Source organism: Gossypium hirsutum, chromosome A12 (genome assembly GCF_007990345.1).
Source record: "Gossypium hirsutum isolate 1008001.06 chromosome A12, Gossypium_hirsutum_v2.1, whole genome shotgun sequence".
In the NCBI taxonomy this organism is placed as follows: Eukaryota; Viridiplantae; Streptophyta; class Magnoliopsida; order Malvales; family Malvaceae; genus Gossypium; species Gossypium hirsutum.
The window spans coordinates 86,113,812-86,131,267 of NC_053435.1; the positions used below are offsets into that span (position 1 = coordinate 86,113,812).

General features: G+C 33.9%; 3 protein-coding genes across 3 annotated transcripts; all 3 read right to left on the minus strand.

Moving 5' to 3' along the window:
• Nucleotides 1-307: 307 nt before the first annotated feature.
• LOC107931217 (putative GEM-like protein 8) lies at nucleotides 308-1,756 on the minus strand. Its single transcript, XM_016863031.2, has 4 exons — nucleotides 1,331-1,756; nucleotides 1,144-1,224; nucleotides 734-1,008; nucleotides 308-647 (listed from the first exon to the last, which is right to left on the minus strand). Exons 1-4 carry the CDS (start codon nucleotides 1,455-1,457, stop codon nucleotides 447-449), a joined length of 684 nt encoding a protein of 227 aa, XP_016718520.1. The 5' UTR covers nucleotides 1,458-1,756; the 3' UTR covers nucleotides 308-446.
• A 1,534-nt stretch (nucleotides 1,757-3,290) lies between these two features.
• On the minus strand, nucleotides 3,291-6,381 carry LOC107931220 (UDP-N-acetylmuramoyl-tripeptide--D-alanyl-D-alanine ligase). Its single transcript, XM_016863034.2, has 3 exons — nucleotides 5,307-6,381; nucleotides 4,824-4,933; nucleotides 3,291-4,242 (listed from the first exon to the last, which is right to left on the minus strand). The coding sequence occupies exons 1-3, from the start codon at nucleotides 6,186-6,188 to the stop codon at nucleotides 3,648-3,650; spliced, it is 1,587 nt and encodes a 528-aa protein (XP_016718523.2). The 5' UTR covers nucleotides 6,189-6,381; the 3' UTR covers nucleotides 3,291-3,647.
• Nucleotides 6,382-10,649: 4,268 nt separating this feature from the next.
• On the minus strand, nucleotides 10,650-16,579 carry LOC107931246 (transcription factor SRM1). Its single transcript, XM_016863081.2, has 4 exons — nucleotides 16,415-16,579; nucleotides 16,062-16,169; nucleotides 15,511-15,918; nucleotides 10,650-11,366 (listed from the first exon to the last, which is right to left on the minus strand). The coding sequence occupies exons 3-4, from the start codon at nucleotides 15,894-15,896 to the stop codon at nucleotides 10,883-10,885; spliced, it is 870 nt and encodes a 289-aa protein (XP_016718570.1). The 5' UTR covers nucleotides 15,897-15,918; nucleotides 16,062-16,169; nucleotides 16,415-16,579; the 3' UTR covers nucleotides 10,650-10,882.
• Between the last annotated feature and the right edge of the window lie 877 nt (nucleotides 16,580-17,456).

A 17,456-nucleotide genomic window follows, 5' to 3' on the forward strand; every position in this document is an offset into this window, starting at 1 on the left:
CTGATTTATTTTTTTCTTTTTAGAATATTTTATATATAATTGAAGGTGCATATTCACATGCATTATGCGATGCTGGAGGTAAAAGACTCGTTATCGATAAAAAAGATTTACTGATTCAAATATATTGGTCATGCTTGAGATCAGGTATTGTTCTTGTGGATTATGTTTGGTTTAATGTGTTCACAGGGAGTTCAAACTCATCAAGATGGTCAATCCGATCATATTAAGATTGGAGCCCGCCATAGTCAACCATGACCATTATAAGGAAACGCATCCTATACATTAGTGGATATGGAGCCTTGGGGGATTGAAGAATTAAGTAGCCTATATATTGAATCAACAACAATAACTTTTTACATTTCTAAGACTGATGGTTTTTTCCTGGTTTCATCAACAATAAACAACTTGATGAAAACAGAGGATAAATAAATAATTTTGTAAGCCACCTAGAAAGTGACTTGTTCATCCTCTACTCTTTGGGATACTACTGCCTGTTGCAGATACTTGAAAGCTTTCTGATAATTCAAGAAACCCATAAACCAGAAATCAAAATCATCAACTGTCACAATTTCCATGTACTTCTGCGATGGTTTCTTCATGTTTTCACTCTCATTAACTCCCTTGATTTTCTCAAGTGGAATCAAAACCTGCATCCAATTTGACACCACAACGTGAGATGATGCCATTACAGGGTGCAAAATTATGAAGACAGAAAGGCAATCATATATGATACCTTGTAATGTACTCTGACAAAATCTCCATTCGAAGAAGGGATTTTGATGGATCTATCGCTACAAAAGGCGACCTTTGCAGAGGAGATGAAAAGAAGGCCCGCTATAGGACCTGACGTTGTTGATAAATAGCATTGGCAAGCCTTCAACAGCTTCTCTCCTTCTTTCACACTAAATAATTGTTTGAAAATTTTCTCCACCCCTCCTACTTGAAGAATTCTTGCCCCCAAACTCAATTTTCCCTTCACAGTTTCACTGATCTTTGGCCCCAGTCTCACTGCAAATTTCACAAGTAACAAACCAAAAAAAAAAAAAACTTTAGCTTTCATGTCACCATGATCTCATGTACTCCAACATGAGTGTCAGATACCTATAAGCTTTGAATACGGTACTAATATGTTTCTTATCTTACCATGTTCTCGGATTCCATGTGCGAAACTATCAGCTTTCTTCCCTAGCTTGTTCATTCTTTTAAGTACAAAATTCCCTTTGCCTGCAATTCCAAAACTTTCCCATTAGTATTGTGAACATCTTCGCTATAATGAATTTTCATATCCATCATTGACACAAATTATTTAAGAGTTAAGAACAAAACTTACTTATCCTGAACGTTGCAGACCCTTCAGCATCAGGTAAGTACAGTCTCGGGGTTCTCTCAACTCGATATACGATAGATTTCGTTGGAACTCCAATAACTTGTTCTAGTAGCTGGTTCTTCATCTTCATGAAAGAAATTTGAATCCTTGATTTTCTGGTTTTCTCTTTGGGAATACTTCAATGATAAAATGGAGGGATGGTTTGTGATTATGGATGAATGTTGTAGATTGGCAAACGGTATTTAAAGGGATACAAAAGGGGGTGGTTGGTTGAATTCTAAACTTTATTGTAAAATGATAATAATATTTAAAACAAAAGATTTGGTTTCTTTAAGAAAAAGATGCTGAGGAAATGAAAGTTGAATCCAACTATATGATTTAATTTTTGTACAAAATACCTAACCAAGATTCCAGATTTTCTTTATTTTGAAAAGAAAATTATAACTCCAATGTTAAGTTGCTCCATTTCTTGAAATTTTATTTCATCAGTAGAAATTGACAGTATCATATTTATTTATGATTGCGTGAAGGCTTCACTTATTTTCTAAGCAGCCCAAACTACCATAAAACATAAAAATAAAAAAACCTATACCTATATTTGTATTCATCCGTCGTTGGAACTTTCCAGAAAGTTAAACGAATAGTTGCAAAATGCCGCATGATTAAGGGGGCGAGATGAGCTACCACCACCCCAAAACTGTGTATATGTTTAATGACATTTAAATTTTTTTAAAATTTTCGTTCTAGTTAGCGATACATTTTAGATTTTATTTATCCTTCAACAATTATTTATTTTGCAAAAAATAAATGAAAAACTGTCAAACTATAGTAGAAAAAAGGAAAAATAGAGATGATGAATTGAGATAAGTTATTAAAATGTCAAATTAGCAACAGAAGCAGACGTCATGGATTAGCATGTCAATGACAGGAAGAGGATGTGGATTTGAAACTTTCTGAGTTGGCATTGTAACTTTCTGATGTCTGCTCACCTTTACTGCTAAGATAAAGGAAACATGCAATTTGGTAGCCAATTGGAAACCTCAACCAAACAAATTGCAGAGCCAAAATGATCTATATATGCAGTGACTTCATAGTGACTCAGTGATGCTTCAAGTTTCTAGACATGTCATACGTAGACCATGTGGGATCAACTATCATAGTACCAACTGCCACTACCATCTTTCCTTTTAGCATGGCCAAGTCGGATTTCATTTCAAACTTTAATGTTAGATTTAAAATTTGGAGGACCTAATTAAAACTTTCAGGAATTTAATAAAATTTTTAAAAGTATTAAGGTTTAGAATGATCAAATTAGAGAATATTTGCTGTACGCCTAGTATATGACTCGCAACTGTTTGAGTCAGGACTAAAATTTTAAAAAGTACAAATATTAAAATTGAGCAATTCGCAAAGTACAGAGACTAATATAACCAATTTGTTAATGAAAAAAGTAAAAAAAATGCAATTTGGTCACCAATATAAAAAATTAATACCAAGTTCAGTGAGCTATAAATGTAAATTATCCGTTTCTACAAATACAAATACCCAGAACTTGTCTATGTGACTTTTCTTTTGTTCAAGGTCGTAGTCAAATAATTTGTTCTTTTTTTTCCCCAATTTTTCCTTTTTATCAGTGGAAAGATATAGAAAGCTGACTGACGTAAGAGGGTAGCAAAATTGAGAAACTTCTAAATATTATGTATGATGTAGGAAGAAACCTATTTTGAAAAGCTGATTTGTTAAGCATAAAAGCTTGATTGGTCAAAACAAAATAGGCAAACCTAACCAAGCAACAATCCATGTGCTTATCTTTAATACAAATCTTTCTAGCTTTCTTTTTTAAATCTTCAAACCCAAATCCTGAGGTGGAAATGAATGGACGGTAGGCCCATGCTGATTGAAGATTGCCTCACCTGCTTTCCATTGCTCCAAATCACCATAACTTAAACTATGTTAATGCTAGTGAATGAATGGTTTTGCTTAACATTAAAGAAACACAACACAACAGGACGATGATGGAATCACAGGCCGGTTTGTCAACTTTAAAAAAAACATACCATATGACAAATGTAATGTTGGTTGCAACATGATGGCATGGCAGTAGGAGTACATATATCCTGATTCTTCAATGCATCCAACAAAGTAGTTTACAAAGCAACAAAAGGGTAGAAGTCCCTTACAGTAGTTAAGTCTCGAACAAATGCGCCTTGTCCGAAAGGGACATTAGCACTTGCTTAGCCCCACACCTTACCGACTCTGTTTTAAGAGTTCGACTCCTGATCAGTTGTTTTTATCAGATTTGTCATCCTTGTTCTTGCCTTCAATTCTCCAAACCCGAACATGAAGGTTGAGTGAATCTAGGCATTGCCTTAATTGCATCCACAACTTTCACCATTTGCATCTGACACCCACCCTTCACGAGGACTACATCATTCATATTCAAACAGTTCAAGATTTTAGGAATAAGATTTTCTGTTTCAACAGCATGTACAACCTTCATCTTCTTCATTAAATTCATATTATCAGCTGCTAAATGAAACCTCTGCCCCGCAAAGGCAACTACATCAATACAAGCATCATGACAATAGTTTAATACCTCCTCATGATACTCTATCTCATGAGTACCTAGTTCAAACATGTCCCCAAGAATAGCAACTCTTTTTCCATCACAATCAATGTTTTTCAACGTGTCGATACCGGCTTTGGTGCTAACAGGATTGGCATTGAAAGCGTCATTCACTATCTTGATGCCACTTTTAGCTACAACAAACTCGGACCTCATACTAACAGGAATGTATCGAGATAAGGATCTTCCAACTTGAGAAAGAGGAACACCCATAGAAGTTGCAACTGCTGCTGCTGCACATGCATTGACAGCCATATGCAGACCCAAAGTCGGAATCACAAATTCCACCCTGGATATGAAGCCAATAAGCTGTTTATGTATCAAAGGCATAAATAGTTTCAAGTGATTTATATCAAATAAGATGCAATCCTAGAAAAGAAGCCCAAACTACAGAGTACAAACCTAAACATTCTGCATGTTTTGGTCTTTATGAAATAGTTGTTGATAAGGAAAAGTTACAATTTACCCAAAAAAGAAAATTGATATCTGGTTTGAGTCCTAGCTCTTAGATCTCATTTGCCACTAATTTTGTTACTTTGCATTCCATTTATAATTATATTCCAATGTATTTTTAATCACCATTGATAGATAGGCCCTACTCTTGTGAATGGTGATGATGAATGTATTGAACAATAGCACAACCCTTTGGTACCAACTGATCATTCACTTCAGTTTCGAAAAGTGGATTTCAAAGCAAGAATGTAACTGTTTTCGTCAAAATCTCAACTCTAAAAGGGAACCATTCATTGAGAGAAAAATTCCTGCTTTTCAATTGATTTTCCAGAGTGGCCCCAAATAATTAGTAAGGATCTATTCATTTCAAACACTCTTTGGTCCAAGAGTGGTTCAATTTGAAAAAGAAGAACTTACATCTCCATGTTTTTCTGTAAGACAACTCGAACTCCAACACTGCCACCACTGCCTACCCTTTCTGCTGCTACCAACCGAACATCAGACTCCAAACTCCGACCAAAAAGCACCTGAAGCAGAGGAAAAAGTCAAACTACAGGGCCAGCTACGATGGAAGGCAAAAAATAGAAACCACATTATTGACTGCCAAGATTAACTGGAGAAACATACAGCTTAGACAGTCCAAAGACTTGGACTCACCTTTTACCATGAAACCATTTAAAAGCATGCTGCTAATAATTGCTTGAATACTATGACACGTCTATGATAAGGCAGGGGGAAGAGCCCAAATTTTAGTATCTCATACAGTGTGGCTCTTAGAAAGCATAAGCTAATGCCAATGCAGTGTGTAATGTTATATATACTAGGCTTCTAATAGTTTAACTGACATGTATAACACAAGTGCCGGAAGAACACGATTAGTGTGACACAAGCCTATCTTACCCTTCTAGCTCCTTGTGGAACTGGAATGCTCTTGACAAAAGGATCATCAGCATTGGCTACACATATATCTCCTGGCTTTGCTTCTTGGAACATCTCCCCTTTAGCCATTGCAACTCCCTCCAAGCTTACAAGATTCTCCAAATGAGCAGTGGCCACTTTAAGAATCACTCTAATATCAGGCCTCCCTAGCCGTGTCAATTCCAATAACTGTCCTTTCCGATTCATTCCCATCTCCAAAACTGCTATCCCTGCATCCCTAGGAATCGTTATCAATGAGAGAGAAACCCCGAATGTATTATTCCAGTGCTCATAACTATGATAAACTTTACTCCCTAAACTCTCAAGCGCCAAAGCTATCATAGCTTTTGTGCTAGTTTTCCCAACGCTTCCCGTAACTGCTATCACTTTACCGACAAACCTGTTCCTTGCAAATGCTGCCATCTTCAGCAATGAACTTACAGTGTCGCCATCAACCTGGACGAAACCCATTTCCCAATTCTCGCAAACACGGTTTCCAATTACCCCGACACATCCACTTTTCGATAAATCAAGGGTTATAAAATCATGGGCATCAACATTTTCCCCGGTAATGGCGAAGAACCATTGGCCCGGTTCTATGGTTCTGGTATCAATAGAAATGGTTCCTGGAGGACCCCATTTTACAATCTTGCCACCGACAGCTTGGGCTATGTCGGTGACAGTCCAAAGTGGGGAATTTGAAGGAGCACGGCGGGTATTTTGGGCACTGCAGCTGCAAGTTTTTGAGGTGTTTTTCCTGGTCGTAGGTGAAACCAGAAGCTTTACATGGTGACGGGTAGTTAAGGACTTTGAAATGGAAGGTTTTGTGAGAAAGAAAGTGTAGGGAAATGGAAAGGCGGCCATGGAATTGAAGCTCAATTGTAGTTTCAAAAATTTCTGTCGTCCAAGCTAACAAGATTGTAGTGGTTTTATTGGTTTTAGGAATCGACAATTCTTGGCATAGTATGGAGTATTATAGAGTAATCATCGAAGCTACAAGTGTATTAGAATAAATGGTACCACCTACCATGTGAATTATTGTTGCCCTGAATGGACAAGGACAGCATTAAAAGCGGGAAAAGCTTTCGATTTTAGAAAATAGAATGGGATGCATTATTAAATGAAAAAATTTTAAGTTAATTGAGTTAAATAATTTTATTTATTTGTGTTAAATTAAAAGGATAATTTTAAGTTTTTGTAACGTAATTAAATTTGTTCACTATTAATTTTTATCCTCTTATAATTTATTCATTACAGATTAATTTATTTGTTTGATTAGTTGGTTTAGTTATTTTAATTTTTGTCAATATGTATTTTAAAATTAAAACATATATTAAGATAAAAATATTATTTTTTTAATAAAATTTATATTAAAGGTAAAATGTGAAATTGATACTAAGGAGATTTTATAATTGGATTGCTGATAGAAAATTCCTGATGAAAATCCGAAGTGAATTTTTTTTTTTAATTTTAATCTTTCACAAAATTTCCACCACATTGTTTTACATTTAAATAAACAACTATAGGAGGAGGAGGCTAGAGTAACGTGGGAAAGGGCTGCTGTGTTGAGCAGGGATTTTAGAATTTTTAATTTCATGGATAAGCCGCTGCTTCCTAAACCGATTATGGAGAAAGTTTGGAAGAAGCCGGATCAGGGGGTTGTTAAAATTAATTTCGATGCGTCTCCGAACGGTAGGAAGATGAGTTTTGGGCTGGTGGCGAGGGATCACGACGGTTTTGTACTTGGCGGGCGGGCTGGTATGGTAGCACAGAATGTTCAAGCCGAATGGGCTGAGTTTCATGCGCTGGTTGAGAGCTTTAAATTTGCGCGTTCCAAGAAATGGCTTAAGCTGGAATTTGAAACCGATTGTGCCAGCCTGGTGAATAGGCTTAATAGGCGGTGGGCTGACTTGTCCACGTTGGGCTACAGCATTCGGGAGAACATTAAAATTTTGGATTTTTGTGATATTTATCTTTTTGCTTGGGCCCCGCGTAGTTGTAATAAAGCTACTGATTCTCTTTGTAAATGGGCTAAGGCTTTGAATTGTATTAAGGATTTCGATATGGATTACCCTGTCGAAATTCATGATGTGATTTTAAGTGATGCAATGAATTGAGGTCGACCTTCGGGTCTTTTCATCAAAAAAATAAAATAAAATAAAATAAATAAACAACTATCATTTTAATCACCCCAAATGGGTGGAATCCTAATAATTGGGATATTTGTATTGCTTTTGCCCTATTTCTCTAGTGATGCAGCAGCGAAGACAAAAATTTGAAGGAAAGCATTCTCCAACAGCAGAAAATAAGAACCCGATGTGTTACTGTGGAAATGGAAAAAAATTGAAGTCCAAAAAAAATAATGACAATAAATTCCAAAAACAAAAGTAATGTTTTCAAACGCCATTTGTCACCAAAGATAGCTTTAGTCGATTACGGGTGTCCAGCAGCATGATGATGCAAAACTCGATATTCGACCCCCTCCAGATGTTGGCTATGAGCAACTCAATTGCTGGCAATGTTGAAAGCTCATAATTCTAAGCTTCGACGGACAAAAGGAAGGAAAAGAATAAGGTGAAAGTGGTGACTATTTCGTCAATTGACAGTGGATGTTTCACTTTCACTAACTCATTCTGCAATTTTTTATTTCATTTTAATACTTATCACAAACTCAATAATTATTTAGGTTGTAGTTTATGATTATATGGTGTGAATTTGTGATTTATCATTAATAAATTTTGTTGATGTATGTTTGTTTGTTAAAATTAAGTTACTTTCGTTCTTAATCCTACCATTTGTTAAATCTTAAGTGTTGAATTATAAAGTTATTTAACAAGGTTATTTATTGGTTAGGGAACTAATTTCAAACAATTTATCTCTTGATTACCAAATAGGTAGGAGAAGATTAGTTGCCCAGCGTTGAGTCAACAACGAGAACTAATTTATTAAAGGCATTAAAGATATCATTGTATCGAAGATCATATTTATGAATCAAATAGGGATTTTACCTTGACTAAAGCTTTTTCTCATTTATTTTATTTTACCACTTCTTTTTAGTTACTTTTAATATTATTTTAGCTTTTAATTTTAACCCCCTTCATTTTTAATTTACTTGAGAAATAAAGTTATTACTAGATCCTGTCATTGTGTAACAACCTTTACTTGTCCCAATGATTAGTACCGATAGGGGATGCTACCAGAACACTTTCTTAACGTCTACAAAAATTTTCTTTTAGTAAAACACCATTTTATTACTTAGTAAAAATTCTTTAAAGTCATTCTCATAATTTAGAAAGCTTGAATACATTTTTAAAATTATTTTGAAACATTTCATAAATGTTCGGACATGTCCAAAACTTAAAACAGGGTTCTAGAGGTTTAAAATGATTAAAAAAAATACAAGTTATCTTGAGACTTGACATGTAAGTTTCAATACTTAACACCAAAGTCTCAAAACTTGTAAGGTTTAATGTAGCTTTTTATCAACTGACTTGTCAACCTCGATACCTAAATGGTCTAGTCTCAAAACTTGATGCAAAGAACCTCAAAATTAGTTCAAAAATATTTCAAATCATCCCCAAACATTAACATAATATATCAATAAGTTTTCAAACATGGATAATTTCAATTTATAAGTCAATGGTTATAGAAACTTTCAAATAGGATTCAAATGGCACTTAATTTCACAAGTCAAAATATTTGCAAATTATTTTAATAATCCAAGCCTCTACGTACATGTCAAAATACAAATAACAATTATAACCTCAATCTTAAATAGTGATGCGATAGCCCCAAGTTAGAATCACAAGTTTCTAAATAAGTCCACAACCTACACGTTTAAACAATTAATGCGTGAGTACAAAGAGCTCAGTAAATACATAAGGATAAACCTACTTATTCTACTCATTATTATCGTTGAACCCACTAGAAGTGATTTTTACCGATTTCATTCATGCCACTATTTAGTGTTACAAGCAGATTATTTTCGTGAAATCGAATTATAAAGGCTCACCTTACGTATATGAGTGCATATTAAACATGATTTAAATAATTAGGGTTAAATATGGTCTCATACAAGATTAGAATACAAATCTAAACTCTTTTAATTTTGTATTTTTGCTTTGAAGTTAACATGTCTCGAGACAAAAGTCTTCAAGTCTCAAGACTTGGTCTCCAAATAGTCATCTACTATTTTACTATTTTAGTTTCGATGTTTAAATGTCTCGAGACAATGGGTCTTGTCTCCCTTGTCTCTAGACCTAGAGTATGGCAAATTTTATTTAGCTTCGATGCGCCATTATCTCGAGACAAAGGCCACTTGTCTCGAGAACTAGATGAGATTGTTTCGAGACTAGCCTGACAAGTCTCGAGACATTAAGCTTTTGACTGAACAATAAGGTAAAATTTTTTTGACAGTCTCGAGACACACTCTTGCGGTTTCGCTGTCTCAAGACTTAATGACTAAATGGCCTAAAATGCATATTTCTAACTCTTCAACACCATACCATTTTGCACTTAAACTTACCTCAACATAAAAACATCAATTTGTGAACACACTCAAACACCATCAAATTATAGCATTCAATGCATCAATGTTTAATCTACTAATTTGCACATTCAAGCCTATATAAGCAAGCATGAATAACTACTAATTAAAGAATAAAATCGGACCACGAAAATATTATAAATCATGTTACCAAAAGTATCAAATCACTAACTTAAACAATAATCTAAAACCAACCTAGGTATATGTCATATGACCAAAACACACATACACATATATATATACATATAAAATAGGCAATAAGTTGATTTTGAAGCTGAGTTGCCGAGTTGGATACTTTACAACCTTTGATATATTATGTATCCCGTCAAAATCTACCTACAGAAATAAATATAATCATACACAAAATAATGTATATTCAGTGAAGCTAAAATAATTCGAATTCGATTAAAAACATAATAAAATCGAATAAATAGCTAAGTAACAAAATTAATCAAATTAACCAACAACTTCAACATTAATATCATTGATAAATATTCACCTGTAATTCATAATCATTTATCATTTGAAGAGCCTAATGACTTATGGTATATTTTAATTACAATTGAGTTTAGTTGGGTTAAGTTTCATGTTGTTATTGATTATTTAGATATTGGGTTGAGCATTTAGTATTTATAATTAAAAATTTTAATAACCGAAAATCGATCAAATAAATCTTTTGAACCGTTGACTTGGTTTTTTCGGTTTAACCCCTAACCCTAATCTTATATGATCATGAAAACGTGGTTCAAATAATATTGAGCATTTTCTTGCGAAAATGATGAGCAATTCATAAATCTGCCATATTTAACATTTTCTTTCTCCACAGTTGCCTATACAGGTACATGGAAGTTCTCTCCCTATGGCTTATTTAGATTAAACCAAATGACAGACGCAACCTGTGCTTGCAAATAATAAAATCTTATTCCGGCTAAAATGGAAAACCCAGAAACCCCATGTCGGCTCAAGCAAGCATGCCTGCTATCCTTTGTACATTTAGCGGCAAAACACCACATCACCTATGATCAGATTTATGAGGCATTGAGTATTTGACAGGACCCATGTTCATCGGTGCACTAGGAACCACTGCTCCATAAGCTAAATGTGGCGGGGCAGGAAGATTAACTGACGTGCCAACTGTTGAGACAAGGGGCCCTCCTATTGGCTGCCCTATAGTTGGAGAAGAATACGTGCCAACACCTGGTGATGCAGCAGGATGCTGAGAGGGTTGTTTGGCTGATTTTGCGGAGGAACATCCAGTTGCTGCACCATTCGGTTCACCAGTGATTGGTCCTTGGGTCGCTAGAATCTCTCCATTGCCCACGCTAGTAATATCATGGATGCTAGATCGCCTCCTATCTTTGTTAATGGAGTTTAAGCGAATGAAATATTTTTGCGCGTGACTTGCAACTTGTGTTGGCGTTCTTGTGACCACAAAGTCCCGGGATATGCTTCGCCAGTCACCTTTCCCATATTTGTCCAAACCAAGAAGAAATAACCTGTTTTTCAAGGGACAAAGAAAAAGATACAGTGACTAAACATACCAATAAAATCATAATATGACAAGCCTATTGGTCAAATGCAACATCAAAGTACATCTCACATTCATAGAAAAGATCCTCATTAAGCAAATTTCAAATGACAAAAATGAATAAAATCATAGCACCTCAACTAAACTCAATAAAAATCAAGTCTCTTGATTAAACGAGCATATTACTAAAACAGAATTTTTAATAAGAGAACACAAGTTTCTTTCTGTTTTTTTTTTTCTTTCTTTTTCCTTCTTTAAGATGCAGGAAGCATAACCGTTGAACTTTTCAGAAACATAATATTATTTGCGACTTCACAAAACTATGGCAACCAGAAGTCTAGAACACTAAATCACACATCATTAGGAGAGGGAGCAAATAAGAGATGCTGATGACAAACACAATGTTCCAAAAGCCTCACATATGACCCAAGGTTATATCAAGCTGCCTGCAAATACAGCTGGATAAAATGACAAACTCTGCCAACAGGTGACTCGAGTTATGCAAGCCTAGGCAACTATCATTTCTAAGAAAATCAATGTGTTCTTAAATGTTACTAATTTTTTCAGTAAATATAAATTACAGTATATATTCCAATATGACTCAGATTCGTCTCCTTCAAACATACCTTAATAGAGCCACTTCAAGGAGCAGTCAACTACATTCACCATATATGCTTTTTAACATCCTTCAGAAATCCTAGCTGTTCTTGACAATTAATCCAGAAGGGGAACAACTTTAATTGCAAATAAAGCACGGAACCTACCTTTTTCTTCCTATCCAATTCTTCCAAATAATTTCTCAGTATGTATCTACTGAATCTTCCGGAGGATCTCCTAACTTTGCTTTCCCAATAACAAACTTCATATAAAGCTAAAAAGCCAAGGCTTCAAACAGAGAAATCTGCAAAAATACATGAGTTGTGGAAGGAATGACAATAGCACTAACACTCATGTTAATACAAGTAGACCATAAGAAAAGCTTTAATTGTATGCAATCTTTCAAGGTGATCTACCCAATGCTTTAAAAACTCCTAACATATTTTGCAGGTTGCACATAAAGCTCCAGGAGACTCCTTATCTTTACCATACAGCTTTTAGCATCAAGACAAACACCAATCTTCATTATATACAGAAGCTGACATCAGATATCCACCTGGAGCAGTTACAATTGACTTCTACATTTATCCTTTCTTCTACAAGATTCTTTTTTCCCCAGATGTCCTTTAGATTTCCAAATCTGATTGCTGCCTCTCTAAAACAAGATTACAACTATTCTCAGAATTAGCATCTAATATCATGCAACAGTTACTGAACATTCTCAACGGAAAATATCCCCCAGCTATATTAATCATCCAATATATTTTTCATGAAGGGGTTTTCATCAACAACCACAGTCTTAACACCCTTTTAGCATGTCTTCTTTTGAACAGAGAACAAATATTCTGATTATTTAAACACAGTCAATTGTTGTTGTGATGATGTTGCTTTACAACTGAGACAAAAAATCAAGCCATCATACATCCAAAGGGAAAGCATTCAATACTTACTTCCAAATTTACCAAGCACAAAAACACACCAAAACGTTAAGTACAAGTATTATCACAATAACCTTGCATCTTTAATGCTATCAGATATCTATGTTTTAGGTTGAGTTATTTCTAGTGCATACCAAACTTCCCAACACAAAGTAAAAGTAATTACAAGATAAAACTTAAGCACAGACAAAACATCTACTTAATGTAAAACTCACATAGGAACGGTAAAATAAAATCATCATAGTAGTAGTTTACATGTACAATGTAATAGTAAATGTTAAAACAAATAGGCTACTTCACATGTCAAGAACAGAATTATCAAACTAAGGACTCTACATCAATAAGTTACAGTTAATTTTGGAAATGGGAATTAATTAGATGTTGCAAGGAAAGTCATGTCTTTAGCAAGGAATTGAACATTTAACCAAATAAATAACTATAGCTGAAATTCAACAATTATTTCATTTCAAGTCGCTGAGTTTTTTACTAGTGTTTCAACCCATGGAAGCATGCTGTATAGCTCCCTCCAGTTTGGAATCAAAGTTGTTGAAAGAGAAAATGATAAAATGGTGACGTAATAAGTAAATTTACACCTTTTCCTTTTCAGTATATATAAATATAGACTACTTTTCTCCTGCTCAGTTCATCAAACTTCAATTTGTCTAAACTTGTCACAGAAACTTCTAAATTCTATCCGGTAAGGCCCCCCTTAACAAATTTGGTTCAAATTAATACTGAAATAATAATTATTTAGCCTATCATGTCATTTAAACAATATATGGAAGTTTTCACCTTCTTTTTTTTTGGTTCATTATTTTCAAAGATACTCATTCTAATTAAACCAACAAACAGAATAGAGAAGAAAAAAACGGGACAAAAAATCTTGACATAGATTTATAAATCAAGTGGCTCTTTAACTGGCTGTTAAGTCATTATTTGTCCTTTATTTCGAGTACACTTTTATCAAGAACCAAATGGGAAAAATGGAAGCTCAGCGACCAACATGCTAAGCATAGAATAAGGTATCCATGATAAACCATTTATTAATGCCAAGTTTTACGCCTAAAGCATACCCCTATCTCAACTCATTTACTATTTTCTAAATGCCCAAAAGCAATTTAAAGTAGGAACTCTTAAATTCCCTGCCATGCCTAACCTCAAAAGCCACACTAGGTTGAAGTGAAAAGGTTGCTTTACATGTTTCACATGGTTTAGTGAAGATACACATTATGTGTTTCTTAACATGGCCTAGTATACATGCCAGGGATGTGTAGCCGAGTTGCCTAAATCACATCTCCATATGTCCATCTGTTATTTGACATAAATTTACACAATTTATCCTATCAAATGAGAAAAAAAATATAATGCTAAAGTTCGAAAAGTTAATGGAGAACGGGGAGCAAACCAATATCTGTAATATCTAGAGGAACTTATAATTAATATGGTAGAAAAAATGGCAGAATTTAATCTTTACTTGCTCTTAGTTATGGGTATTCTAAATGGGCAGTGAACTTTCCAAATATTGTGAAGTGAGACAGCTCATATAGGTAAAATATCCAAAATTTGTCTAACGCAGAATTCAGTTAGAAAGTGGTATAATCGAAATAGGAGAGAAAAAAACAACCTAAATAGTTAATTCGTTAAATTTGATGCAAATTTGACCACAGACTAACGTAGTTCTCACTTGGAAAGGCTTGGTTTCCAACATAATGCGCGAATCAAACTAACCCAACAAAGCAAACTTGCTGTACAATCTAAGCACCAATTCATGATACTTCATGATGCAGCAAATCACATAGGTTACGAGCATTATTTTCATAAGTTCTTTTCTTATAATGTAGCCTGATGAGAAGCTATTTCTCTACAATAACCCATCTCAAGTTGTCCCTTCCCTTCCCTTCCCTTCCATATCAGAATCAAATTTGCAAAGCACTTTCATGATGGAACCCAAACTGCTATGCAAAAAACTAAAAACAACAATTGTACATTAGAGGCACACACCATCCTAAAGCAATCAAAACCTAAAATGCCAGCTTTAGGTCAAGAGTAAGGCTATCAAGGTGGCTTCAAAAAGATTAACCCACATTAGACAAGGTTAAAAGGTTTATCCACAGATAAAGGCCACGAGTGTTATACGGGTCACATTTAAAGATTGTGTAACTATTCTTTTCGGGGTACAAGTTTTCTGGACAGAGACTGAACAAGCACTGGCAAGAAATCTATTCCATGTCATAACATTGAAATTCTCTGTTCTCTTCCGTTATTTCACATAATTTAAAGACACATTATTCATCTATTGACCTTCAACAAAAATCAACAGCTTCATAGTAACTCACAGTGGAAAGCAATTATTTTTGTCAAATAAAAACCAAAGATTCTGAACATGAACAAGATAAGAGATTCCAAGACAATCAAAACATAACAAATGTACCTAATTAATAACTATAAAGCATAAAAAACACTTAAGTACTAAAGTTCGGCAAGCAAAATAAACTTAATCAAGATACTTCTAAAGGTACATAAAAACAATCTAAATGAAAACAGAAACTAAAAATAAAATGGGAGCATCTAATTCACCTGTGCTCATCCTCTGTCCAAGCAATCCCCTTACGACGTTCCTGGTCTGACCTTGAATTCTTACTCCCATGATCTGACTCACTATTAAAATGCCCTAAATGGTCGCTTCCTTTCTTGCTAGTTACTTCATCACCAGCATGGCATGTTGAACCCTCAGAAGAACTATATGCAGGTAAAGGCACACAACCAGACTCAATCCGGTTAACATCATCCTCTAAAAGCTCATAGTGTTGTTTAATCTCTTCCAAAGTTTTACCACGCACATCAGCCGCGATTTTCTCCCACCGATATGAGGTGTCCTCAGGATATGTTGCAAGGGCATTCTCAAATGCCTTATCTTGCTCTCTACTCCACTCGGAGCTGTTGCTAGCTTCATGTACAGTCATCTAGGCTTGTCTCAATCCACGACTAAAAAAGAAGTGAATTAACAGCACTGCCTAATTAGAATAACCAGAATCCATGGATTTTCAACCATAGTTATTGGGTGATTACGTTACTGGGTTTCACTAACAGGTGTAAAATTCTGGGGAATAAAAGACAAGAGAGCTAACCAGAGATCAAGCCGAGTAAAAATGAAGAAGCCCCCCAGTGGAGAATGAGAGGAATTAAATACTGATTTGCTCCAGGATTCAAGAATTAGTCTCTTGAGAATTGCTGACCTATAGATGAACGAATGAGGCAACAGAAGTTGTGTCAGAAATGAGAAATATATGAAAACCAAAGATATAATAATAAATAGAAGGTAAAAAACAATCTGTTTATTGTGAAAATGATCAAATGCAGGGTGAGTTTCACTGTGAAAAAGACAACTTAAAAAATGGAAAACCCAAAAAACCCTGTGCTGCAGATACTGAGAATGGGTATTTTAAATTCCAACAAAAACCCAGTAAACCAAAAAGCATACCAACAGTATTGTTGGTGCAGCGGAGCAATTCTTGAATCTGATATTTTCAAATCCTGGATTCTTCATGTTGTATTTAGAAAAATAATCCATTCAATAGCAAAGGTTGACTCTGTAAAATCTCAGAGCTACAGGGTATTGTCTGTTTTAGATATTCCGTTATTTATTTTTACAATTTCCTTTTTCTGTTTATCACCCACAAATATAATTTGACTTCGAATGCATTATTGTTAGTTTACTTTATCTTATAGTTCACTAAAAATATATATTTTAAAAAAAATTTAATAAATTAAATGAAATTTGTAATCTAATTTTTATATTTAAAATTTAACTCTTTAAATATAAAACTAAAATTGTTTATATGAATTACGTGTGTATTTTGACCTTATCCATTTCATTCCCGCAATTACCTCCATCAGTTAAAATCCTGTTTAACAGAAAAAAAAAGAATAGCGCCCAACACTAACCAATAATTCAGAATCGCAATAAAATATTTACTTCTACCAATTAATTACCAAATTTAACTTTTGAAATATACTTATTTTTTTATTTTAGTATCTAAACATTTTTTTCCCTTACTACTTAAAAGTATTAATTACTTTTCAATTTAATATCTAAAATATGCCTCTATTATATTTTTTTAGTCTATTTTTTTGAAAGATGTTAAAAACAATATAATAGCTAATCACATCATATGATGGCTTTATTAAAAAAAACAAATAATATTTTATTAAATATATATACACATTAAAAAATATGAAAAATAAAAATAGATATATAAAATCTAGAAAAATGTTATAAAAACTTTATAAAAATAAATTTTAAAAAATACGATAATTGAAAATAAATTACTTGAAATTAATAATATTATTACAAAAACTGTAAACAGAATTGTTAAAAAATGTAACCAATATTTAAAAAAGTTTAAAATATTTTTTTTAGAAAATTCTAAAAAGGTATTTAAGTTTCAAGGGTTTTTTTTTTCAATTACTTGAAATTTAAATACTTTTTTAATTGTTATACATTATTTTGACTTTTTTAAATT

Bases quoted from the DNA above. Each gene is read 5' to 3' on its own strand.
- LOC107931217 (XM_016863031.2), bottom strand. From the start codon at position 1,457: ATGAAGATGAAGAACCAGCTACTAGAACAAGTTATTGGAGTTCCAACG. The intron at 1,225-1,330 runs GTAAGTTTTGTT...TTGGAATTGCAG, and splicing joins GTCTGCAACGTTCAGGATAA to GCAAAGGGAATTTTGTACTT. The intron at 648-733 runs GTATCATATATG...AATTGGATGCAG, and splicing joins TTGTCAGAGTACATTACAAG to GTTTTGATTCCACTTGAGAA.
- LOC107931220 (XM_016863034.2), bottom strand. From the start codon at position 6,188: ATGGCCGCCTTTCCATTTCCCTACACTTTCTTTCTCACAAAACCTTCC. The intron at 4,934-5,306 runs GTAAGATAGGCT...CCTCTGCTTCAG, and splicing joins TTCCACAAGGAGCTAGAAGG to GTGCTTTTTGGTCGGAGTTT. The intron at 4,243-4,823 runs GTAAGTTCTTCT...CTTCATATCCAG, and splicing joins TTACAGAAAAACATGGAGAT to GGTGGAATTTGTGATTCCGA.
- LOC107931246 (XM_016863081.2), bottom strand. From the start codon at position 15,896: ATGACTGTACATGAAGCTAGCAACAGCTCCGAGTGGAGTAGAGAGCAA. The intron at 11,367-15,510 runs GTGAATTAGATG...CTTGAAAAACAG, and splicing joins TGGACAGAGGATGAGCACAG to GTTATTTCTTCTTGGTTTGG.